The following is a 27,356-nucleotide window of genomic DNA, read 5'->3' as shown; positions in this document are numbered from 1 at the left end:
AGGTGTTCTAAAGAGTGGAATGTGAAATTTCTATTGTCAAAATGTGACCCATGGTATTCGTTTTAAGAACTTGCTATAAATTTCATTTCTTCTAAGAGTTGAGGTAGCCAGTTTTATATGCATTATTTTGATTCTTACACATAATTAATCTTGTAAGTTGGCTTTGATCTCTTACAAGGGTAACAATATCAGCCACTATGCTCCTCTTTTATGTTCAGTAAGTTGCTTATTAGCCCTCTAGTGCGGTGTTCTGCGCTTGGTAGACAGATAGTACACTTTGGATGTAGTTATCTGTTGTAGGTGCCAATTTTTGCCAGATTTAGATAAGGTTGAATGGAATGGCTGTAGAAACTTTCTGGGAAAAGTTCAGTCTTCCTTTATGGCTGTTAACTTTTATTTATTACTCCAGGTATGTGAAATGGTTAATAATTCAGGTTTAGAAATTATGCATACTTATTTTATAAGCCACAACCTGCATATAAGTACAGTTTCATTGTTACACTTACCCTTTCTCTTGGATCCACTCCTTCTGATCTATGTCCATATCACTAGAAATGCTTGGTGGAGGGAAAGACATACTGCTTAGATGCTTAGATTTCCTTAGAAGGAAATCAGCATAAATAGAACATCTTCTGTGTGTCAGACACCTTGCTGGACACAAGAATTATCCCATCAGTGACCTCATTGGAGCAGTGGCTCCTCTTGAGAGCCTTCAGGCAGGTTAAGTAATTTGCCCAAGGTCAGTAATACAGTAAGGAACAGAATGGGGTTTGTGTCCAAGCAACCTACTGGGTGTGGCAAGATGCTACTGCCCACTTTCAGTGGATCACATTCTTGAGACTACCATTGTGAAAACTACAGTCACTACATTTCCATAACTTTCTTTCATTTTTAGACTTACTCAGTTTGTAGCTTATACTTTCTCCAGCTTTGATGTTTTGGGGGTGTTGATTCCCTCCATTGCTTAACAGAATGTTTCATTCTGCCTTAGTGGGGTGAATTTCCTCAGGCAATTCAAGAACCGTAGAACTTCAATTCAAATCCCAGGGTTTAGGAAAATTAGAGTGCATTGCATGTGAAAATACATTGTAAATCATAAAGCATGATAAAATATAAAATTATGAGCTATTTTTAATTCTCTTGACCAAATAGTGTATTTACAAGACACACAGTATAAACTTAAAACATGCAAGTGTACATAACTGTAGATAACAATATTTTTATGTCTTTCTAGTTAGACTTCATACATGAGTCATTGGGCCAGACTTCTACTTAAATATGTTTACTTTGCTTGCATATGGAATTATAAAACTCAGTATCTCTGTATGTGCCTAAGAAGGCGGTTAACATTGAAACATAGAAAATTTCATTGCAACAAATTGAAGGTGATATTAGGAGTTTACAAAGGTGATTATCCAAATTATGGGAAGCATTAGAAGCAAAGTGTTTCTCCTAGAATTCAGTAATATACAATGATAGCATGTTGAACTCTGTAATTTGTCTTTGCCACATGCTTGTGTGGTCTGGTATGCAATAGGACCACCATTTTCAGAGGGACTCACCCACCAGTTAGGACAGAAAATGTTCTTGACACAACTCATTTCCACTTTATATTTAGGTGCCTGATTTGGGAAATGGCCATCCTGAGACTATTTGACACAAGCTAGTCAGACCTTTTGTTTGCAAGCTTTGAATGTGTCATGATAGCTTTAGGGTGTGCCAGTTCTCAACTTTGGGAATCTGATTAAAGAAGGAATACTAACAAATAAAATCTTTTAAAAAAAAAAAAAAAAAAGGGAGGGGCACCTGGGTGGCTCAGTGGGTTAAGCCTCTGCCTTCAGCTCAGGTCATGATCTCAGAGTCCTGGGATCTAGCCCCGCATCGGCCTCTGTGCTCAGCGGGGAGCCTGCTTCCCTTCCCCTCTCTCTGCCTGCCTCTTTGCCTACTTGTGATCTCTGTCTGTCAAATAAATAAATAAAATCTAAAAAAAAAAAAGAAGAAGAAGAAGGAATACTAACATAAGAAAAAATAAGTTTAGAGGTAAAACATATCTCAAATACCTTACCCTGGAATGGACACTTTATTGCCATATTTGTAGGAAAAAACCTGAATTCAGAAAGGGCTAAATGGTATCCTTTCTATTGATTGGAATTGTTTTCCCCTGTAGTTGAACTTCAGGAAAGCACAAGCATGAGGAAGTGAAATATATATACATATTTCAAATGACTTCTTTCTTTCCTTTTATCATGAAATAAGCCCATTAAAAAGAAACATGATATTGTGATGACAAAATAGATTTCCTTTAGAGTGTTAGGTGCCCCTTTGGTGATACTGTCCTTTTTTTTTTTTCTTCTTTTCTTCTTTTTTTTTTTTTTTTTGGTCTTGAAATATCTTCTGCTCTTATTCTTCATACTTTAAAGAGTATTGTCCTTTAGAAAAGAGAAATGAATATGAAACCTAGTGTTAGTTTCAGCTGGAAAGGTTTCAAAGTTCAGCTAATGTTTAATGGTGTACTTTGATAATACTATCCAGTTACAGAATAGCACTCTCTTGATAGTAAGGACTCAGTCTGGTATGCAGGGATACCTTCTAAAAGGAGCAAAGAAACAAACTGTTCTTTGTACAAAATGCACTTTGACCCATAAACTGAAAATAGTAAAGAACATTAATAGCAGCATGAAAATTTCTAGTAAAACTTGTTTGAGGGTGACGTTGGGGAGAATTGGCTTATAGTAGATAGGAGTGACTAAATTACTTAGTGAAAAACAAAGCTGAAGTTAGAATTTTGTAATTAATTTTTTTTCTAAAATAGGAGAGATGAGAGTGAAATGAGCAGAGAATCTAACAGGAAGATAAAGAGGGATGATAAACTGAAGGAAGGAGTGGAAAATCAGAAAAGGTTTAATAGAAAGAAACAAGAGATGCCAAAATTCATATTTACAGTCTTGAGTTTGTTGGATAGTCACCTGAGAGTGGGTTAAGGAAAAATTACTAAGTAGCCATCTAAAAATCACAGAAATACTTTCTCTTCTTGAGGAGAGCATGTAAATGTATTATAATTTGCTAATTATAATATAATTATTATTAATATATAATATTATATATAATATAATAATATATAATATAATATAATTATTATAATTTGCTTCTGTGGGGAAGGGGAGGTGGGAGAGAGAGGAGTGGAAAGAAGAGAGTTCTCTCTCTCTATCTCTAACTCCCTCCCTCCCTCCCTCCTTTCACTCCTCACTGCCCCCACCCCACTTCATATTAAGAATCAGAAATAAATCTTGTTCAAATAACTTTGGGAAGATACTCAGAATCCCTATGACTGTTAGAGACAAGATCTTTAAAAACAAACAAGCACTATGATATAATGCAGTGGTTCTCAACCAGAGGGAATTTGCCCCCTAAGGGACATTTGCCACTGTCTACAGACATTTTTGATTGTCTTGACTTGGGAGGTGTGCTGGCATCTAGTGAGTAGGCCGGTGACGCTGCTAAATGTCCTGCACTGAAGGACGGCCCTCCAAAACAAAGAATCTTCTGGCTCATTTTCAACAGTGTTGATGTTGAGAAATCCTGGTGTAGGGGAGACAGCATGGCTCCGGAACCAGACAGAAATGGGTCTGAATCCCAGCTCTACCCCTTATTAACTATGTGACCTTGATCATAGATACAATAATAGGTCAAAAATAAGTGAATATAATTTGGCTGATTGAATAAATTAATTCCCTCAAGTCTCAGTTGCTTCATCTATAAAATGGGGGTGGTAACACATACCTCACTAAGGAGTAAAATGAGTGAGTGAATGGGTCCAAACAAGTTTAGGACTAGAGCTAAAGAATAAATATAAAGAGCACCCAGCACAGTGCCTGGTACAGGCGAGCATTCAGCAAATAGTAGGTAGATTGATGGTGGCCGTGATAGATAGAATTATGCCAGAGGGCATCTCTACTTTCCCTGGAAGTTTGTCTTCTATGAATCTGGTTACCTGAGTTCTATTCCCCCACCCCAATCAGGTTACACGACAGATCCATGAGCATGAGCAGGAGAACGAGTTGCGGGAACAGATGTCAGGTTATAAGCGGATGCGGCGCCAGCACCAGAAGCAGCTGATCGCCCTGGAGAACAAGCTGAAAGCTGAGATGGACGAGCACCGCCTCAAGCTACAGAAGGAGGTGGAGACGCATGCCAACAACTCGTCCATCGAGCTGGAGAAGCTGGCCAAGAAGCAAGTGGCTATCATAGAGAAGGAGGTCAGTGTGCACATACATGTCTTTGTGCTGTAACCAAGCCAGGCCTATTTCAGTCAATGGCATCACGTGAGCAGAAGACAGGAGCAGGGTGATTTTTGGTGACAGAGGAACGATGTTGCACTGGTGGTAGTTGAGAGGGGTTAGGTTTTGTGGGGCTACTCAAAATTGCGATTGAAAGTTAAAATAGTTACTACAGGTGTATATTCTTGTCTATTCAAATATATTCTGAGAGCCAGTCCCTTGAGGGGGTCTGGGTGCAAATAAAGAGAAACAAGATGCTTCTATCCTGTGGAAACTTGCACAGTTCAGACCTGTTACCATGCCTGCCACACCCACAGTCCTGTTCAAAAGAAAACTGCTCTACAAATAGTCCCTTTCAGTGGTGATAGTGCCTGCTTACACTGATTGGACTAGGAATGGGCACCTGACCAGTGGCAGTGAGTAATTAATCTGGCTGTTGCTTGAGTCTTCTAGGAGACATCTCTCTTCCCCATCTAGGTTCCAAACAGAGGAGAGACTAAGGCAGACAGTGAGTCAAAATATTACCTTTATTACTGATAAGTATTAGATGGGAGAAGTAATTCAAGTCTGAAGGGAAATGCGCTAATAATACTGTACAAAACTGAACAGACTTGCCTATCTAGGCTCTGGCAGTGCTAAACCAGTCGCCTTCCTTGCCACACCCCCGTCAGATTTACATAGTGTGGGAAAGCAGGGGTGAACATGTGCTCCCTAAGGATGGGGTGACTGGGGACAGAGTGCCAGGGGTGTTTCGGTAATTAAGCTCTCTCTCCACGTGGAAAGGAACATCAGAACTGCAGAGGAAGCATTCCCCCAACAGCCATCAAGCTGTGAGGCAGCCTGGCATGAAAACCTCTGCCCAAACGGGGATGATCCTGATTAAATAAACCAGTCAGATTCTTTCTTGGGGATTCGATTTGGTAAATATGTAGAGAGAATTGTTCATAATGGAAAAAGTATTGACAATGGAAGCTAAAGGTGTAAAGATACATAAAGAGAACCATGATGCATAATTCCCTCCCTATCTCCAAAGCACCTCATCTTACATACGTGCTGCATCTAGTGGTCCCCAGAAACTTCAATTTGGTCACTTTCAGGAGCCAGTGCTTATTGGGTTATCTTTTATTTGGTCTATGTTCTATCCATTTGGGAGCCCCCAAAATGTCCCAGTGTATGACTGTTGTCAATTGTAGCAGGTGCCCAAGAAAACAAAATGTTATTAATCAATTAGAGTGATATTCTGGGATTAAAAGTCGCCAGCTCTGGTTACTTACTCATTTTTTATAATTTAATCTGTGAGCCACCAACAATATGAAAAAAATCTTTTATTTTGATCCTTAGTTCACTTTCCATTCCTTATATTTTTTGTGTGCTCAATAAAACATGTTGAGGTTTGCCTTCATGTTTTTCCCATGATTGGAAATGTATTTTTCAATGGTAAGAATTTCAGATTTGTTTTAAGATACAAGAGAATCAGAACAGGTATTTGCTTATTTTGTTTTTTATTAATTATTTGCTCAAAAAACACTACATTATTCAGCACTTATGGACTCTTTTCATGCATTGGAGGATATAGACAGCTGAATTCTGTGTGGAGAACAATTTATCCTAGATTTTATGTCATTTTATTAGGCAAAGGTAGCTGCAGCAGATGAAAAGAAGTTCCAGCAACAGATCTTGGCCCAGCAGAAGAAAGATTTGACAACTTTCTTAGAAAGTCAGAAGAAACAGTATAAGATTTGTAAGGAAAAAATAAAAGAGGTAAGAGTACCAATATTTGTCATCACTAAGTTGCCGTTCGAACGGTTAGAACTGAAGGGGTGCCTGGCAAGCTCAGTTGGTGGAGCATGTGATTTTTTGATCTTGGGTTATAAGTTTGAGCCCCATGTTGGGTGTAGAGTTACTTAAAAATAAAATCTTAAAAAAAGTTGGAACTTAAAATTGATTAATCTTACATTGTAATCAGTAGTCTAAACCATGGATCCCCAAACTTTATATCACCTGAAGTGCTTATTAAAATGGATTCCTAACTCACCAGAGTTAGATTTTCTGATTTTCTGATTCAGTGGGTCTGGGTGGAATTTGAAATGTGCATTTCTAACAAGTTCCCAAGTGATGCTGAGGCTGTTGACTCGGGCATCAGATTTTAAGAACCATTGATTTAACTCTAAACCATTCTTGCCTACTTCCAGTTTATTCTCCAGCCACTTCAGCCAGAGTGATCTTTTCAAACCAGAAGTCTCAGGGCATCTGGGTGGCTCAGTCAGTTGGGCATCCAGCTCTTGGTTTCAGCTTGGGTCATGATCTCAGGGTCCTGGGATCGAGCCCCGTGTCAGGCTCCGTGCTCAACAAGGAGTCTGCATGAGGAGTCTCTCTCAGTCTCCCACTGAACCTCTCCCTGAGCTTGCGCTCTCTCTCTCAAAAATAAATCTTTAAAAACAAACAGACATGGGGCTCCTGGGTGGCTCAGTGGGTTAAGCCTCTGCCTTCAGCTCAGGTCATGGTCCCAGGGTCCTGGGAACGAGCCCCACATCAGGCTCTCTGCTCGACAGGGAGCCTGCTTCCCTTCCTCTCTCTCTGCCTGCCTCTCTGCCTACTGGTGATCTCTCTCTCTGTCAAATAAATAAATAAAATCTTTAAAAAAAAAAAAAAAACCATGAGTCTCATCATATCATCTCATGAGTTTAGCATTCATTGACTTCCCGTTGCTCTTAGGAGAGATCAAAATACTAGTAGTCTACTCTCAGCCTCTCCTTCCATCTCACCTCACACCACTGTTACCTCACCTGCTTACAGCCCTGACTGTTTGCTGCTCCTGCCACAGTGGTCACCTTTTGGTTCCTCAAATGTATCAAATTCCACTTTTCTCCAAAGCCTTTGGAGAAGACTGTTTCTTCATACTGTTTTTTTCCACCAGGATGCTCTCCCCACCCCCACCCCCACCCCGACCCCCAGTCTCTCCCTCTGCTGTTAATTGTTACTCCTTCTCCTTGTAAGACTTAAAATTTTTTACTAAAACCTTAACTTGGGCCGCCTGGCTGGCTCAATCTGTAGAGCATGAGACTCTTGATCTCAGGGTCATGAGTTCAAGCCTTACATTGGGCATGGAGCCTACTTTAAAAAAAAAAAAAAAAAACCTTAACTTAAATATCATTTCCCGGGGCACCTGGGTGGCTCAGTGGGTTAAAGCCTCTGCCTTCGGCTCCGGTCATGATCCGAGGGTCCTGAGGTTGAGCCCCGCATCGGGCTCTCTGCTCCATGCGGAGCCTGCTTCCCCCTCTCTTTCTGCCTGCCTCTCTGCCTACTTGTGATCTCTGTCTGTCAAATAAATAAATAAGATCTTTAAAAAAAAAAAAAAATCAGCGGGGCGGGGAGGGTGCGCCTGGGTGGCTCAGTGGGTTAATAAAGCCTCTGCCTTCAGCTCAGGTCATGATCCCAGGGTGCTGGGATCGAGCCCCGGATCAGGCTCTCTGCTCAGCGGGGAGCCTGCTCTTCCCCCCCGCCCCCGCCTGCTTGTGATCTCTCTCTCTGTGTCAAATAAATAAATAAAATCTTAAAAAAAAAAAATCATTTCCCAAGGGAGACCTCTCCTGACTTCCTTAACCAAGACAGGTGCCTCTGGTTTCATAACACTACTTTTCAATTATCCGCCCCCCCCTTTTTTTTAAGTTATTTTGAGTTATTTACCCCGCTGGCCAGTAAGTGATTAAGAGCAGAGAACATGTCTTTTTTTTTTTTTTTCCTGCCTATAACTGTATCCCTGTGCCTGGTACATGTAAATCTCTGATAAGTGAATGATCGATTCTTAAAAGTTTGGTTGAAGGCCAGTAGTAGACTTGGAGAGTCCTAATGAACTGCAGTTTGATCTGAAAGCTCCAATTTCTTCACTTCTCCCACCAGTGCTTATAGGTGAATTGCCTGCAATTCCCTAGACTTTCCTCCTTATAAGACTTAGGATTTCTTATTTCTAGACTATTGGTGTATTAAAGTTTAATAAAATTCAATATGGGGCATGGTTTCAGTATGTGAAATCATTTATTTCAGCTCATATTCTAAGTTAACAATATGGAACTTATCAAGGTTCCTCTCCAATTCTTTTGTAATTAGGAAGTGAAAACAAGTGGGTTAGGGTAGGCCTCAGGACTTTTAGTCCTGCCTAGATGAGCCACTGGTGATTGCAGGGACTGAGAGAAATTTGTATTTAATCCACACTGCCTACACGGGAAAAATCTCTGACACTGTAAGATCGAGAAAACCAGGCTGTAGGGAGAAATGGCCCAAATAAGAAGGTTCATGATCTATCCATTTTCTCCGAGTTATTGCTGGGGCCTAATTATTATGTCATGATAGAAAGATACTGCTGGATCACAGATAACATTGATTTTTTTTTCAGTGAGAAATTTTGAAATGTTCTCAATTGCAATTATATTTTTATTTCTAACTCCTTGTGTGTATTCATGCTCTATAGGCCACACTTTCTGCAGCCATCATTCTGACCTTTTCTAACGCCCAGGTTATTTGGAGATTGCATGAACTCAACCTGTAGAAGATTCTCTCACAGGACAGCGTTAGAGAATCCCTACTCAGTCCTCAGGCATTTTGGGTACTCAGATTTATGAGTGCAGGAACCCACAGGCCTAAACTTACAAGTCTTTCAACATGCTTATGAGGAAAAACAAGCCTAAACTCAGTTCGAGATAGCCTCAGTAAGCCTTTCTGTGCCAAGCTAATACTACTTCTTACAAAGAAAAGCTTATTTCTGACTATTTAAGGTGGTATATACATTTAGATACTGATATATTAAAGATATTGCCCTTGGGGTAACAAAACAGTCTCCATTATCCCCACTGTGATAGACAACAGAGATGTGGGCAATACAGGATGAAGGATTGTCCGGAAATAATTTATTCTTGATTTTGGGTGAGTTTATATGGTCACATTTGAACTTGGGTGTGCAGTGTAGTGGTTAATGCCAAGCCTAGTAGTGAAGTCATGGCATTAAGAGATGAGTCACCCAGCCTTCCTGTTGTGATCCCAGCTTACTCCATGCTGGAAACAGCTTTCTCTCTTGTTGATTCTGATGTTTCACTGAAGACTTCACTAGAACAGGAAGGTTGAAAGTTGATGCACAAGGACTTGCTAGCCAAGTGCCGAAATAATCTGAATAGTGCATGATGTCCACATCACAAAACATCAAGTAAAATAGGTATTAGCATTTAAAGGAGATTTTCACTGAGTAGTTAACCGAATATTATAGGTCAAGCTTGTCAGTATGAACAAAAAAGAGTGCACTGTGCTTTCTCTAAAAATGGTCTTCTTACTTTCTCCATAAAGTAACACCCTCTTAAGTGTTCTAAGTCTCTGCCTTTTTCTCTTTACCTATATAACCTGGAATAATTATGAATTTTGTCCTCTAAGAAATAAAGGTAATTCATTTACCCTCTAATAGCACATAAAGTATAACTAGTGATGTTTGCAGTTACCTCCTGTCTGTGAAATCTGTCCACTTCTCCCGGTCTTGTCTCCTTCACTCTGTTTTCCATGAGGCAACGAGAGTCATGAGGCAAGTCAAAAGGCAAAAAGATGACTCTTTTTGAGATGCATCTCATTGTGCATCCCCCACATATATAAAATCCTTATCTCCTGTGCTACAGATCAATGTCCTTAACTGGGCCTGTAAAGCCTCGGATGGTCCCGCCTCATCTCATGTCACATGGCACCACCACCCTGGCCTGCTCTCCGGTCCTCGCTCACACCACGTTTCAGTTAACCCGCCCGAAGTGTTTAGCATAGACTGTGTCCTCTACCAGAGTATTCTCCCTTCCCCTTTCTCACTGGTTAGCTTTTTCCAATTTCAGTTCAGTTGTTACCAAGATCGAATATGTTCTTTTAAACATCCTTGTAGAACCATGTACTTCACCTTCACAGCAGCTATCACAGTAATTTTCAGTTCATTTCTGAGGTTCTTTGATTAATTACTGCTTCTAAACTGTGAAGCCCCATGATGGTGGTCATCTTGTTCTTTTGCTCACCATTGTATCCTTGTGCCTTGCACAGTGCCTGTCCCATGATAAGAACTCTGTATGTGTGTGTTGATTGAATGAGTGAACCAATTATTTCCTAGAAGGAGAAGCCAGAGAGTGGAAACTAACAAGCCTCCCTATCCCTTACGACTCAGTTAATCAACAAAAAAAGTTGAGTGGAAGGGATATGCAGCACAAGTCTTTGTCTTCACATTCTCAGTTGCTCTCCAGATAATTTAATCTACCATTTTAATAAACAGTTAGTTCCTTTTACTTGATGAGACCAGCATGTTGTTTTTGTTTTGTTTTGTTTTGTTTTGTTTTTGTGAAGGAGATGAATGAGGACCATAGCACACCCAAGAAAGAAAAGCAAGAGCGGATATCCAAGCATAAAGAGAACTTGCAGCACACACAGGCTGAAGAGGAAGCCCACCTTCTCACCCAGCAGAGACTGTACTACGACAAAAACTGTCGTTTCTTCAAGCGGAAAATAATGATCAAGCGGCATGAGGTGGAGCAGCAGAACATCCGGGAGGTATTTATTATGGTCATGACTATCACCACTGACTCATGGGACAAGCAGCTTTGTGAGGATCATGGCTGTTCTGTTCATTCTTACAGCCTAACCCTCATGGTCTCTAGTGCAGTGCCTGACACAAAGTAGGTATACAAAAATAGCTAGGAAACGAATTTACCACTGAGAAGAAGGAGAAAGCCCATTTACAGAATAAGGAATCAACATTTTCCAAATAAATGTAATGGACTTTTATTGAGCACCTATTATAAGCTTTGTATACAGTGGAGGATCAAAAGATGTAGAACAGAGAATTTCTGTTTTCAGCCTGCTTGTCAGACACTTGGGTTTTTGTGGCTCCATGTGAAATACTAAGTAATAGAATGATGCCCCCTTAGTGTCAGGCACTATGCTGGAGATGCCAGGGTTAAGGAGGAACTATAGTTCCCCGCCTTCAAGCAGCCCTAAGTCTAAGAGGAGAAACAGACATGTAACAGACTAGTTACAGTATAACATCTCAGGTACCATAGACATATAAATAAACTGTCTTGGGCATACAGTCATGAAAGAGCTGGGAGGACTCAGTGACTCATGAGAAGTTGAGTGTTTGGGGTTTGTGTACAAAGTGGAATGTCAAAAAGGTAATTAGAAGCAGAACGTGGACCTTTTTTGTTAAGCCATGTTATTTCAATTTTAGCCTGAAGGCAGTTACAATGGCCATTGGAGGATTTTAGGCAGGGCATCGAAGAGAGTTTTCTTTGAAAGAAGTAGTGCAACGGTGCGAAGGTAGGCTACAGCAGCAAGAAGCAAAATACAGTGAGGTCAGCGAGGACATTCTTTCTCTAGTTCGACCTGGAAGAGGCAATGGGGAGAGATTAGATCTGAAGCAGAACTGACAGTAATTCTAACCAAATGGCATCAGAATTTCAGAAGAGAGAGGAGTCCAAAATGACTTCAAAGTTTCTAATTTGGGAAATTGGATGAATAAGACATTATTCACAGAGATGAGGAGCACAGAATGTGACTCAGTTGCAGATACAGAGTTCAGTAGGAAAACATTGTGACCTGGAATAATCAGAGAAACCCTCATAAATGAACTAGCATGTTGGTAAAAATATCAAAGTTTGCAAAAAACCGGTGTTAGCCTGCACGAGGGAAACAAGCACTCAAGACACATTTAATGGGAATGTGCATTGGTACAGTATAAGCTCTTGGGAGAGCAATTTTCAACTGTGAAGGAGAAGGAATGGAGCAAACTAAAATTTATCAAACACATGTAATAAGCCAGGCTCAGACCTTTATCTGTATTGTCTCATCTCATTGGAAGAGAGATAAACTGCTGAACATTTTATTTTTGAGGCAGGCAATGAGTGATACGGCTAAAATTTTACTTTAGAGAGATTAGCCCAGTTTGGTTGGTGGTGATGTACAGACTGATTTAAGCATGCAACCTTAGTGGGGACAGTGCTGCCCCCAGGGGAATCAAAATGGGTTCTTGCAAGGGAGGGGTGTTATATATTACAGAGGCTCAGACCCCCTCAAGGTCCAGAGTACTTAAATGGATATACAGTGTGTCTGTGGTATTCATATTTCATGGATGGGGTTGATCAGGGGAGAGGGAAATCTAGAAAGGCTCCTGAGGATAATGAATGAATTAATTAATGACATAAATAAATAAATAAATTGGGGGGGAAGGTTGCAAAACATTGGGTTGGGGGAAGAAACTAGAAACAAAGTAATCAGGTGGTAGGAAATAGGATATAGACAAAGATGGTGGTGACAGCTGTCAGAGGCAAATTGGCAACATATTTTGAATACAAAATAAACAGGACTTGGCATACCATCAACTATGAGAGAAAAGACGAGGGTAGAATCAAAGTTATTTCTGGTGTTCGAGACTTGGTTACATGTAGATTTAGTCAGAAACAGAGAAGCTTAGAGAGAGGTGTCGGTAAGAAACTGATTAATTCTGTACTAGACATGTTGTCATTTGTTAGAAGGCAAAAAAAAAAAAAAAAAGTCCAAATGAAAAAGTCCAAAGCCATTCAGAAATAAGATACTTGGGATTCTTTTCATCTGACAATTATTATTGTTATTCTGATAGCACATATTTGGAAGAAGACTAAGGCTAAGGAAACAATTAATGCCAATAAAAGCTGTAGAAGACAATTATTCCCCCAAAGTGATAGAAACTATATTTTTTACTTCATCAGTGTCAGGTTCTAACCAACTGAATGAAGAATAACTCTTATATGGGTATTTTCCTGAAGAGTCTTAAGGTTTTCTTCTTCTTTATGAGAACATTAAATGAAGAAAAACACAGAAAAATATATAGTTGAGTAGTGGAAGTTCTTCATAATCCCATTCCACCCAGTCTCTATCCTGACTACCATTAATCTGGTGTCCAGATTTCCAGATTTCCTTTTCCTCCTATATATGCATACATATATTTGGCTTCTATAGAACTTTAACTTTACAAAAATAAGATTACATAGTATCAGTGGGTTTATTTGATCTATAAGCCATAGCAACAAACACTGGCTGCCCAAGAACGGAAGGGAATTTATTGGAAGGATATGGGTAGATAACAGAGCTGCAGAACCAAGCTGGAGAAGATGAAGACCCAAGATGGAAAAGCAAATTCTGTGACCTAGAGAGCAAGAGCTAATGGGTATTCCTCACAGCATTGCCATTCGGGTGTATTTCCTCCAACCATGTTTAAATCTTTGTATCATTTCTGCTAAAGATTCAAATTCCTAGGGGACTGAGACCTTGATTGGGCAACGTGCTTGCTCCCTTCCTCAGTACTCTCTGATTACAGATAGGATGGAGGAGTTTCTCAAGCAGAAAGAGGAGCCTGTTAACAAAAGAAGGGGAAATGGATACCGAACCTACAAAAATGTCAACTGTACTGTTTTGTAACTCGTCTTTTTTTCTCATTCACCATCCAGGACACACAGCTCTGTCTGGTTCTTTTTAACCATTAACAGTGAATTTGGGAGTATGGCTATAAAATTATTTATTTACTGAAGTACTTCTCAGTGGCTATTTTGTTGATGTTTTACAGTATCACTAACAGTGCCACAGAGAGCATCTTTGTTTGCAGATCTTTTTACACAGATGCAGATATTTTAAGGATATATGCTCAGAAGTGGAAATTTTGGGGTCACAGTGTATACATGTAAATTTTTAACAGATACTGCCAAATTGCCCTCTAGGGGGTTATACTCCCACCAACAAAGAGCACCTATTTTTCTGTGTCTTTGCCAAAACTGAGTATGAGCAATCCTTTTAGTTACTGAAAATGTTGAAAAGGCTCACCATAGACTGGGTTGAGCCTCTTCCTCTACCATCACTGCCCGTGGACGCTGGCTATTTTCTAACCAGTTACGAAACCAAGAACTGAAACTAAAAAAGCGTTAAATGTCGTAGGCTAACAACATCACCATTTAAAAGTTTGAGTTCTGGTTCTTACTCAACCTCATTGGGCATGAGGTCAGAATTTTTTACTTGACGAGATCAACTGCTTTTAAAGTCAGTAGCACTTGGGTCGTGGTTGGGAAGGGTTTATCATGGGACACACCCTGGATTCACATCTTACGTGGGAGGTAGGGTCCTATAAAGTATGGTCATACGTTCATGAAAAGTATGTAGGTTTCAACACTGAGCTCCCTCTTAGCTTTGGGGAGATGTGCACAGCATGTGATGTGAGCTGAGGGAAGGGGAGCCCACATGGCCCTCATCTTCTGTTGCCTCCAGGGTGTATGGACAAGGAGAAGCTGATGAGCAAAATCACGTAGTCTATTACATGTGCTTTTGTGTTAGCTCAGCTCATTTCATGAATTGAAGGTGCACTGCACATTGTGCCATTTGTGTGGACAGAGCAACCATGCCCCGTGTCTCACCCAAGCAGAGGGATTCTTCCGAATATTGTGTCATAGGCCAAAAACATAAAACAGGAAACTATAAACCATTTGTTGGGACCTCTTTTAATAGAAACTATTGAAACACCCCCCCCCCGAAAACCTGAGTTTTAGATGCAGTTCTCCTTTATAGAAGTTGTATGATCTTAGATTAGTCTCTCAATTCTCAAACATGTTACAGTCCTATGGAAAAGGGGTAAGTCCTTAACAATGAGACCACCTTATCACTTTTAAAAACTGAAAGCACATTACACATTTTTATGTAGGCACAGTCATAGGCTCATAGGGAGTCTAATAATAATATAGGCAGCTTATCAACTTATACCACAGCAACTCAGATGTGTGAATTAAAGGCAAAGGGAGCAACTTACAATTTTAACAGAAAAATGTTTCTCTCACTTTTTTAATCATTTATAAAGAATAGGTTTAAGATATAATATGGCAGATTTTCACTTCTGAATACAGAAAAATAATATGATATGTTGATATGTTCAGAAGCGTTGTCTCCTGGCCTTTCACTTCATCTTCACAAGAATGGTAGTCCACAGTGTAGCTACTGTTATCCTCTTTACACCTGAGAAAACTAAAATGTATAAGATCTGTCCCGTGCTCGCTTCGGCAGCACATACACTAAAAGATTTGTCTAACATCAAACACGATTGACTCACACCCTGAGTATTTTTCTATTGAATCTTGCACTTTAGTATGTATCAGAATTAGCTGGGTGACCTATTACAACCAATCACTTGCAGCCCAGGTAATTCTGATGCCGCTATTCTGTGGACGACGTCCGGAAGCATCCCATTAGATGTAAAGGGAAGTCTTTGATTTCTTCTGAAACTGTTATTTGCTTTGTGTCTTTTATTTTTTTCCCCCTAAGTTTCAGAGCTCTGGGCAGCCCAGACTCATTTTGGACTTCTCAGTTTAGGAAAATGGGTAATGAATAAATGCCCAATATTGGGAGACCTAGTACTCAAAGGTTAAAAATGACATAGTGATCTAGGAAAAGGACATTTACCTATTTAAAGGCTTTCCTTGGCTTTTTCTCTTGGTCATTGGTGTAGAATAGCTTTAGGCTCTGAGAAGGCCTCACCATCCTTTGGTGCCACCTAGGGGCCAGTTAGTGACTTTTAAAGGAAAACATTAGATGGTCAAGGTAGAGGAAAAGTAAAATAAGGGAAAGCAAAATGCAAAAGAGGGGGAGGTCCTCTAGGAGATGATCTTTTCTCCTTAAAACAAATGTAAGTTGCATTTATACTTTGGATGTTTCCCCACTAGAACATAAGCTCCATGAAGGGATGTACTTGTTCATGGCTCTATCCTTAGTGCCTGCAACAGTGCCTGACACACAGGAAGTATGCAACAAGTATTTGTTGAATAAATGAATGAATGGTTAGGACTTTGCTCCAGGATTAGATGTTGTGCTGTTTAAAGGACTTCTCTTCAAATGGATAGAAGGTTTAAGTATGCAAGGTATTTTCAGCAATACCAATATACAGATGTTACTGATATTTCTCTGAAAATAAATGACTTGCACTTTCTCCCATAGTGGATGTCATCAGAGAAGAGAGGCACTCTTATACTCACTGAAAATCCAGCTCACAAGCTTTCTTCTTTTCTTGACCCTCTGTTGTTGTTGTTGTTTTTAAGATTTTATTAACTTATTAGAGAGAGAGAGAGAACATGAGCTGGGGGGGAGAGCAAGAGGGAAAGGAAGAAGCAGACTCCCCACTGATCAGGCAGTCCAACGTGGGGCTCAATCCCAGGACCCCGAGATCATGACCTGAACTAAAGGCAAACACTTAATGGACTGAGCCACCCAGGCACCCCTTTCCTTGACCTTAACTAGTAGTAATACCACCCTTTTCAGAAATCTAACAGCATAAATGTTTACCTCTTTGATGGCACTGACCACTTTCAGCCTTGTTCTTTCTTTTTTAAAATTTACATCTATAACTTATTTGCCTGGGTTAATTAAGGTTCTTTTGTTTACACATTACTGAAATTTATCTGAGCTAGTTTAAGCCAAAACCAGGGAATTCACTACAGACATAGAGGAATATTTCACAAAACCCAATAGCAATAATACTGCTGGACCTACAGGAGAGCTTAGAACCAGTTATGAACGTGGGCATCAGCATACTCCCTGCGTGTCTGTCTTCTCCCTTTTTCATCCTTGTTCTGAAGCACAGCCTTCTCTAACCCTCAGCCTACTCATTTAGCAGTGGATGACTGTCACATTTGTAGTTTTTATATGCCCCTCAATTCCAGCCTCACATGGAGATTAACTGTCTCTGAATCCCAATTCCAAATTCCCAGGAGAGAAAATAAATTGATTGAGTCAGCTGTGAGCTGAGCATATAGTACTTCAATAAATATGTAGTACAGTCCCCTAGTAGAGTGTTAGCAAGTTGAGAACAGAATCACGGCTGAGTAAACATTTTTATGTATCCAGAGCACATGGTTCAGATCTTGGATATGGTGCAATTTAGGAAATATTCTTCAACTGGTAAGTGAAAAAATTTCACTCAACCACCTTTATTTTTTTTCTATTTTTTTTTCTTTCCTCCCTTAAAGAAAGACAGACCAGACAAGACAGAAAGAGAAAGAAAGGAAAGACATGAGTAGAACTGGAAAGAACAGAATGATTTGATCTAGAATGATCAGACTAATGGAAAAAATGAAAGGGGAGAGAGTATATCTGCTTTTTTCCAGCCTTCCCTAACTCTGAGATTTTAAAAAGCAGTTAGTTATCCTACTTCTCAATCATGCAAAAACAGGGTTTTTTTCCAGAAAACCACAAACATTGCAGACATTGCCAGTTTAAGTCAATGATTTTCAACTCTGACTGTATGTGTTATATTCACCTGAAGAACTCTTAAAAATAGTGATGTCAGTGCATCCCCCCTTCCCCGGCCACCCCCCACCCCCCACCCCATCCCCCCACCCCGGCCCCGCTGACAGTTATCAGAACCTCAGGTTGTAGGATTCGGGTATCTTGTGTTTGAAATTCTCCTCACATGATTTTAATGGGCAGCCCATATTGAGAACCCCTGGCTTAACTGAAGAAACATTTATTTACACCTGTGCATAAGACCTCACCTAGACAGGGGTCACAGCAGCTCTAAGAGGTAAGAAGGGGTTGGTTAGGGACGCTCAGGTCGTGATCCCAGGGTCCTGGGATCAAATCCCACATCCAGCTCCTGGCTCAGCAGAGAGTTTGCTTCTTTCTCCCACTCTGCCTGCTGCTCTCCCTGCTTGTATGCTCGCTCTCTGTTAAATGAATAAATAAAACCTTTAAAAGAATTATTTAAAAAAAAAGAAGAAGAAGAAGAAGGGGTCAGTTAGAATTAATCCCATTCTGTAGATAGTGTAGTTGTGATGGCTGCAAAATCCCATTATACAGATGGTATACTTGCCCACCTGGTAAGTGATGGGCCCAGAAACAGAACCGTAACCTCCAAGGATTGCTAATCCAATCTCATTAAGTCACGCTGCCAAGCACTAACGGGTTTAATTAAGAGACAGTCAGTAGTGCCCTTCCTTGCCAACCTTCACTCTGTTGGTCATTCCTTCCAGTTTACCTCCAGTCACCTCTCTCCATTTGTGTCTTGTTCCTGAATGCAGGAACTAAATAAAAAGAGGACCCAGAAGGAGATGGAGCACGCCATGCTGATCCGACACGACGAGTCCACCCGAGAGCTCGAGTACAGGCAGCTGCACACGTTACAGAAGCTACGCATGGACCTGATCCGTCTACAGCACCAGACCGAACTGGAAAACCAGCTGGAGTACAATAAGAGGCGGGAAAGGGAACTGCACAGGAAGCATGTCATGGAACTTCGGCAACAGCCAAAAAACTTAAAGGTAAGAGGAAATCAAAGTATTCCCTTATTTGTGCTCCAGGATGCAGTTAGACTGACTTAGTAGTTCCTGCCTCTGGATGACTGTCAGATTCTCCGGGGCAGCCCTTCAAAATTACAAGTTTTGGGGGCCCACACCTATTGAATCAGAGTCTCCAGATTGAAGCTCAAGAGTCCGTATGTAACAAACTCCTGAACAGATGCTACTTTGGAAACCATCATGCAGTTTCTCTGACCCCTTCATAACCTGACCTCTTTAGAGCTGTAATTGATGGACAGACCGCAGCCCTAAGTTCCAGTCCCAAGAAATGAGAAAGTTACCTAGCAGGTATACAGCAGATAAATTTCATCTGTCGTGCTAGAGTATTGGTAGTGACTACTTTGAGTGCCGCTATTTTGAGAAAGACTAAAGCCACGTGCAAGCTTAGTAGGAAAGAGTATGGTTTATTAGTGACATCTGTCATGGGCATGGGAATCAGGAGTGAATCTACATGTGCCAGACATTTATTATCCTTGCACTAGAGATTTGGAATCCCTTTGGCCCTCACTGCCTCCAGATAATTTTAGCTGACTGCTAATTCACAAGCTCTATGGACTAAGCCATTGCTGTATGTCAAGGGGTTGTTGTCATTGTTAACACAGATTTGAGGCCAACCTCAAATGCACTGGCCATGTTCCTGTCTGGCCAAATCCTAACCTGTCTGATTAGTGATCTCTGTCATCACAACTCCAAGCATTTATGAAATGCACGTGTGACTCTGAGGCAACCTGATGAGTGCCTTCTGGACTTAAATAATATAGCCCACCTCCTCCTTGCCAAAATGTGTATTTGGTATTGGTACATGAAAGTATAATGCCTTCATGGGAGAAGAAATCTAAAATCACTTTTCCCTGTCCACTTATGCTGAAATCCAGGGGAAATAGGTTATGATATGAGGTATTATCCAGATGCTCTCCTTTGTTGATTTGTCAAGGAAACGCAGAGCTGTGGGAGCCAGCTTATGTGTCACCATCCCCTTTCTCATTTGGAAACATGGGTGGGGAGGGAGACAAACAAAACAAAATGCGGGGAAATAAATAACCAATGGAAGACACTGAAGATTTTGACTAAGAAGCCATTAAAATAATGAACGACCTTTAACAAGCGAAGCTTCATAGTATTTTACAATACTATGTGATCCCCTTGTAATAATTCATTTTTAAAAATCCATTGGTAAAGTCAAAATTACTTCCATTCATTTAATATAAGACCAACAGTGTTGGTAGTTAACTCTTGTCTGTATTATTTTCATGATTGCTGACTAGTAATGTGGGTCACTGCGCCAAAAGACAACTGGTCTCAGCACCTGTATTGTGCTGTTAGAATGGAAGGCTTTCTACGTTTACTAACGTGTTTTTATTCTCCTTTTGTCCCTTTTTCTACACAGGCCATGGAAATGCAAATTAAAAAACAGTTTCAGGACACTTGCAAAGTACAGACCAAACAGTATAAAGCACTCAAGAATCACCAGTTGGAAGTTACTCCAAAGAATGAGCACAAAACAATCTTAAAGACACTGAAAGATGAGCAGACAAGAAAACTTGCCATTTTGGCAGAGCAGTATGAACAGAGTATAAATGAAATGATGGCCTCTCAAGCGGTAAGTGGTTAGGTTCAGTGCCACAGCTTCAAGAGCTTTGGGAATCAAGAAAATTCAAGATCCAGCCTGTTGTTCCCAAGATGATTCTTGCACAAATTTAGGATACTGGTGTTTTTCTGCCCAAAGAAATGAGGAAGTGACGACGCTGAATAAAGCCAAGCCAATGTGGATACTTGCTGGAGTGTGTCTTATAAGATGGAACTCAAGGAGTCACATGCTCAATCAGACCTGTGGCACATAGGGACTTTGAGGGCAAGATACGATAGATACCGCATATAATACCGTGTTTTCGTGCATCAAAGATGGCGCAACTAATATCAGGCACAAATGAATAAGACACACAGACCCATTCATTCAATAAACTTTTACTAAGCGTCTGCGCTCAGCACTCTGCTGGGCTCAGAGCTAGAGTAATAAGCTAGGGAGACAACAGTTGATCCCTGTCCTCACACTTTTCGTTAGTCAAGCAAGGAAGTCAGAGAATTAAGCAATTTAAAAAGGCATAATAAATGCTTTGAAGTGGGGGGTGCAGGGCGGGGGGCGCTGTGGGAGGATAAGTAAGAACATCTAATCTGCTGTAGGGAAAGCTTCCCAGCAAGAGCCCAGAAGCTTGAAGGAATGTACTGAAGTAAACAGCCTCCATGGAAAGAGACCTACATGGGCCAAGGTCCAAAAGATGGAAAGTGTGCATTTGGGGCCCAAAAGAACTTTGGTGTGAGTCCAAAGTTCAAGGAGGATTTATGGGAGCCCCAAATGGAGAGGTCATAAAGGTCTTGGTAACCCAGAGATGGGAGCTTACCTGTGATTCAGTGAAGCTTTCACAAGGAGATGAGTCTTAAAAAGTAATAGTTTGTCAAACAGGCAGAAGAAGAAAAAGTTATTCCCAGCAGAGAGGACACAGTAAATGCAAAGATACAAGGCCTGAAAGAGGACAGTACATTTAAGGAATGAGTGGTTGATATGACAGGAGTATAAAGGGAAACAGGTGGATAGTTGGGGATCAGACCCTCAAAAGTCAGGAGTTTGCACATCTTTCTGTAAACAAATGGGGATCTGCTGAAGCCCATTTTAAAAAGGAAAGTGACAAGATCAGATTTGTGATCTAGAAAGATACCAGTAATTTAACAACTGTAGGTGAAGAGACCTGTTAGGAAACTACCATAGGCCAGGAAAAAGGTAAGAAAACCCTGAACTGAGAACATCCTCCTGGAGATGGTGAGGAGGAAGAAGGATTTGAGAAATATTTAGGAGTTAGAAGAGGTTGAGCTCCATGACCAATTTGGGAGGTAGGCTTGATAACAGTGGAATAGTCATCATTTTACCAAGGTTAAAAAAAAAAAAAAAAAAAAGGAAGTGTAAGCTTGGATGCCTGGCAGATAACTGACTAAGTTTTAGGCATGTTACCTGAGTTTTGTGGGTATCCAGGTAGAGAGGTACAGAGATGGAAATCTATAGTTCAAGAGACAGGACACAAGACAAGTAGCTAGACATCCATGTTAGATGGGGGAAGTTGTAGCTGTTGGGAATGCCTGAGACCTTCTAGGGACAAGAGATTTTATTAAGAAGAGGACTAAGAACAGGAGCTGTGGACACCACCATATGAGGGTGGAGGAGAAACAGTCCAAAGGAAATGAATTATTAATGCGGGTGGGGAATTGGAGAGAGTATGTCAGTGACACCAGAGCAGAAGCTTCTAGGTGATCGTTTCAAGTGCAGCAGAGAGACCAACTGGACCCCACAGGAGATTTGTGCAGTGACTGTCACAGACAAGCAGTGGACTGGTCGGAGTGGAAGACATTGTAGTGCATGTTACAATACACTATAAAGTGAGGTAGAAACATAACAAGATTCCTTTTCCCAACTGCTCATCAGCGAAGGAAGGGAGAAGAACTGTAGCTAGAGGAAGAGACAGTTGAAGGAAGACTTCTGTTTTTTGGGAAAGGCTTTAAAGGTGTTCTTAAACCTGAGGTCATGGGTAGGAATCTATATATTCATTCATTCATTCATTCATCCATCCAGTAAGCATTGAGTGCCCTACTGTGCCCCAGGCATCCTGGGATACTGTGGTGAATAAGATAGTCATTGATCATGTCTTCATGGAATTTATGGAAAAATGAGGAAATGGCATTGAGAAAGTCTACTCCGTGTAATGGCCGAGCAAGTAGAGCGTGCCAACAGAGTGTGACCAGGAGAGTAGGCTGGTGTGGAGAGTCAGGAAAGGCCTCTCAGAGACAAGGAGTATTTAAGCTGAGGAGTAGAGAGCACATTCTAGGCAAAAGAACTGCACTGATAAAGACAGGGGAAATAGTGGCACTTCTAATGAACTCAGCGTCCATTGTGTTTGGAATATAGAGAACGAGGCAGAGACCAAATGAGAATAAGACTGGAGGATTAAACAGGGACCAGATCATGGAGGGGCTTGTAAGCTTTCTTAAGGATTTTGCTCTTGATCCTAAAAGCAATGGGAAGCCATTGAAGAGCATTGAAGGGGATGTGGGGAACTGACATCAGATTTGCGTTTTTGAATGATCACTCAGGTGACAGGTGGAGAATGGCCTGGGAGATGGTCGGATGGATCTCAGGAGATCATGTATAAAGTCACTGCTTTTACCTGAGCAGGAGCAAGGGGTGGCTAGACCAGAAGGGGGCGGATGGGATGAAGGAGAAAGTGATGAAATTTGATAGGCAGGAGGTGGAAGTGAAAGCATTTAGTTATAGAATAAATGTGGAGCATGAGGGATTAAGGTAGACTCCCAGTCTCTAGTCTGAACAAAACAGTGGATAATGGTGTCACTTACCTGCATGGTAAAGAAAGAAGTGGAGCAGCTTGGGGGGAAAGGAAGGGAATGATGATGAGCTAATAGTCATGCTGAGCTTGAGGGGCCTGGGAACCATCCAAGCAAAGATGTCCCTAGCAGACTGGGTAAGCTAGCCTGGGCCTCGGAAGAGAAGACTGAAATAGAGGTGAAGAAGTGGGAATCATCCATATATAGATTGTAGTTGTAGCCTTGGGAATAGACGAGATTCCTTAGGAAGAGAAGTTAGAGGAAAAAGGAAGTAGCTGGAAAGGAGAGGAGGGAGGGGGAAAATCCCAAGAGGGTATGGTATCTCAGAAGACTAGAGAAAGATTTCAAGAAGGAAAGGGCAATCCATGGTATTAAATGCTGCTGGAAGTCCAGTAAGATAAAGACCCCTTCCCACATCAGTAAGGGCTAGGATGGGAATGAGGAGTACAAGGAGAGGTTAAGGGTAAGGAGAGGGGAGAGAATTGGTAGGGACACCAAGGCTGATAGTGTTTTTGTCTTGTTCATCTTTGTGTCATGAGCATCTGCAACAATTCTTGGTACACAGCAAGTGCTCAGTGAATGCCTGTTATGTAAGATGGACAGAATGGGATCAGGAATATAGGTTCAGGATTGGCCTTGAATAAAAGGAAAGACATACTCTTTCTCCTGAGGCAGTGAGAAGATAAAAGTAGTTATGATTAATGCCACTATCCTTTAGTGACTCCTTATCATGAGCCAGCCACTGTTTTGGGTATGTTATTTCAATCTTGTGTAACCCCTTTGACCTTTGAAGTAGTTACCATTTTAACCCTAATTTACCTGCGTGGAAATTGAGGTTTATTGAAGTAAAGCCACTTGCTTAGAGCAGGAGTTGGCCAAGTGTTTCTTTAGAGGCGCAGGCTTTGTGGACCACTGGGTTGCTGTCACAACTACTCAACTCTGCTGTTGTCATGCAAAAGCAGCCCTAGGTGGCACGTAAATGAATGAGGGTGTCTGTGTTCCAATAAGACCTTATTGACAAAAATGGGCAGCAAGCCAGATTTGGGCCATAATGTGCCAACTCCTGGCTTAGGGGCTCACATAGTGGTAATTAACTAAGTAGTGATGAAGCTGGGATTTGACCCCATTTCGGGGAGAGCCCATAAACCTGGCCATACTACATTATGCGGCTGCCATCATATCCTTTCATGTTAATCCACTTTCGGAAACAGATGTGATATTTACCTACACTTCTGTAAAACATTTTAATGGATTTGATACGTGCAACTTTGGGGCAATGAATACCGGATACTGGAATATCCTCTCTGATTTCTAGACCGCACTTTTATAGAGTCAGAGCTGGTACAAAATCCCATAGTTATAGACGTTAGTACTAGAACGCCAGAAGTAAGAGAAGATAGAGATGTTTCAATGGACTAAGCTGCCTATAAGATGAACCTCTCACCCATTTGACCAGGGCTCATAACAATTAACAAAGACAAGTAGAAAAGAACAGGCTTTCATTCCCTTTATTGGTAAGGAAGCTCCCACATCAAGAGGGAATTAATGAGTCTTATTGGGAGCCAGTAAACCCTGTGGCATTTATCAGTAAGGCTGTTCCTGCCGTGGAGTGACTTTTTTATCTTGTGTCTCTTCTCCCTTCATTTCTCATTGGGAAAATAAGAAAAGAGGTATCCTTTTCAGTGGATTTTAGTGAAAGCTGGGAGGATTGATTACTAGAAAATGCTTTGGAAATACGATTATGGTATTTATTTCATGTTCATGTGATATATTCCTCCAAAAGTACTAAAGAATATACTGTGCAGATAACTTTCTTAAACTATTCTAGTAACAGTTCCAAAAGTTTCTTAAGATATTGAGATACATTGTTAATTGTCACAAATTGTACGGATTAGGAGGGGAAAAGCATAAAATGGAGAAAAAGTGTCCTCATGGAAACATGTGGATAAATTCAGGGTTGACAGAACCATCTATCTAATTCAAGGATTCTAATCTCCTAGTTCCCAGCTGAACTGAGGGCCTGATAAAAGTTTTTAGACAAAACCAAGCCTGGGGCAGGAGGATCATCAACCACAAAATATAGTCCCACTAATGGCCCCAAACCTTCAGTTATGCTCATTGAAAGATGGGCTGTCTTGGCCCATTCCTCAGACAGAACCAACAGCGTGGCATGTAATACAAAGTCCAGGAGCTATAGAGAGCAAGGGGAACTCTATCGGCCTGCTTTATAATTTGGACTTCACTACTTCGAACCAGAATATGCCCCTTAAGATCATCCAGGCTATCTCTGTGAGGAAGAGATTTTGAACCACTTGAGTTTAGGTGGGTTAGCCAGCAGGATAACTTGTATAGTCAATTGTAGGGACCAGCATTACTTGCGAGGAGCATAACTATACTGTGGGATAGTCCCCAATGTCATGGAGATTGGACTCATATTTTTAGAGCTAAGGATACCTAATTGTGTGGTAGTTTGAGGGTTAAGGATACATAAATATGAAAATGGTTAATCAAAGCCAAAATAATGTTAACAGCTACTATTTACTGAACACTTGGTGTGCATCTAGAACTATGCCTAGGATTTCATATGAATTCTTCCATTTAATCCTCATACCAGTCTTAGACAGTAGGAACTACTACTGTTATTTTCTTGAGAGGAAAAAAAATGAGACTTAGAGGGGGTAACTTCTTAAGGCGACATACCTGAGTGAATCATGGAGCTAGATTTCAAGGTCAGGAGTCTGCCTCCAAAACCCACAGGCTTAATCACTGGAGCATGTAGCCATACTGACTCCTGTGTGTGTGGTTTTAGGAAAACCAGTTTTTCTTAAGAATGTTTTCGTTTTCTTAAGAAGAAATGTTTAAGAATGTGTTTGTAGAACCTCGCAGCCCATGGGGCAGACTGTACTAATTTTGATTCCTAACTCTGAATGTACCCAAGGCACCTGTTTTTCTGAGGGGACCTGTTTCAGTCCAAACAAGGAAACCTCTTCCAGTAGTCACCAGGTGCTGTAAGCTAGGAATGAATTACAGTGTGTGTCTTTTGTGCCCGCAGTTACGGCTAGATGAGGCTCAAGAAGCAGAATGCCAGGCCTTGAGGCTACAGCTCCAGCAGGAAATGGAGCTGCTCAATGCCTACCAGAGCAAAATCAAGATGCAAACAGAGGCACAGCATGAACGTGAGCTCCAGAAGCTAGAGCAGAGGGTGTCTCTACGTAGAGCACATCTTGAGCAGAAGGTATGAGAGTGTTACTCTGGGTCCCATACAGTTGGGTGGAGGATGGACCATGGCCTAGGGAACCGCCATTTATGGAGCCCTGCCTGTGTACTTAAACTGCACACTGTTCACTTATTTCATGCTTTATCTTCCCAGTACCCCTGAGAAGTAGGTATAATCTCCATTCCACAGGCACAACATTAAGGCTCCAAATGGTTAAGTTACTCACGTAAATCTGACCCCACAGCCTAAACTCTATCACTCTGCTACAGTACCCCTTCACACCTTCAGAGCCAGAGGAATGGCATGGGGTGACGGGGCAGTTGACAAGACATTTGTGAAAGGTGCTATGAATTGATACCATGGCTGCGAAATGGTTTGAAGAAGCCAGATTTGGTTTTTATTTTCAGTTATTTCTCCACCAAAAGAAATCACCAGCAGGGCTCTTTGAAAAAAATTAGCATGAAAAGAGGCTGATATTGCCATAATAATAAATGTTATAAAATAAAAGCATAATAAATGTTATCAGAATTGAAATATTCATTGCTTTAAATATTGCTGAAGGGGGCACCTGGGTGGCTCAGTGGGTTAAGCCTCTGCCTTTGGCTCAGGTCATGATCTCAGGGTCCTGGGATCGAGCCCCACATCAGGCTCCCCCCTCTCGCTCTGCCTGCCTCTCTGCCTACTTGTGAGCTCTCTGCCAAATAAATTATAAGTAAAATATTTTAAAAAAAATATTGCTGAAGAATATGAAGTAGAAAAGATTTCATAAAGCGTCTCAAAGCCGTTAAGCATTTATTTGCTTAACCAGTTATTTGTACTTTCTTCTGGTACTTCCCTGAGACCAACGTAAGAGACTATTTTCACAACTCCTGTTCTAGAACTAAATTGCTAATGACCCAGGGGGCATCTGGCTCTCTATGGGAAAGCAGCACAATCTAATTGTGCTTGAGTGTCTTTTAGCTTCTCCTGAGCCATCTCCTGCTGAGACAGGATACTGACCTAGATCAGCCCAGCTGCTTGGTTTGCTAGAATGGTAGTGCTAGCCCCAGGTGGGCCCTGAACATTTTTATTCTTGTGAGCAAATTTTAAATATGGATGAGATACAAGACATTG

At 41.0% G+C, this 27,356-nt stretch overlaps 1 protein-coding gene across 1 annotated transcript in view; it reads left to right on the top strand.

The window, feature by feature from the left end:
• Window positions 1-27,356, top strand: part of LOC111156378 (TAO kinase 3) — a 188,239-nt gene that overhangs the window by 160,528 nt on the left and 355 nt on the right. The window contains exons 15-20 of the mRNA XM_022517211.1: window positions 4,020-4,256; window positions 5,910-6,038; window positions 10,632-10,835; window positions 18,365-18,604; window positions 20,028-20,240; window positions 26,079-26,261. Of these exons, the coding sequence (XP_022372919.1) occupies window positions 4,020-4,256; window positions 5,910-6,038; window positions 10,632-10,835; window positions 18,365-18,604; window positions 20,028-20,240; window positions 26,079-26,261 (1,206 nt within the window). The remainder of the gene's footprint in view (window positions 1-4,019; window positions 4,257-5,909; window positions 6,039-10,631; window positions 10,836-18,364; window positions 18,605-20,027; window positions 20,241-26,078; window positions 26,262-27,356) is intronic.

Source organism: Enhydra lutris, unplaced genomic scaffold, assembly GCF_002288905.1.
Source record: "Enhydra lutris kenyoni isolate GAN:26980312 unplaced genomic scaffold, ASM228890v2 scaffoldscaffold46, whole genome shotgun sequence".
Lineage (NCBI taxonomy): Eukaryota > Metazoa > Chordata > Mammalia > Carnivora > Mustelidae > Enhydra > Enhydra lutris.
This window is presented reverse-complemented; position numbering and strand designations above follow the sequence as displayed.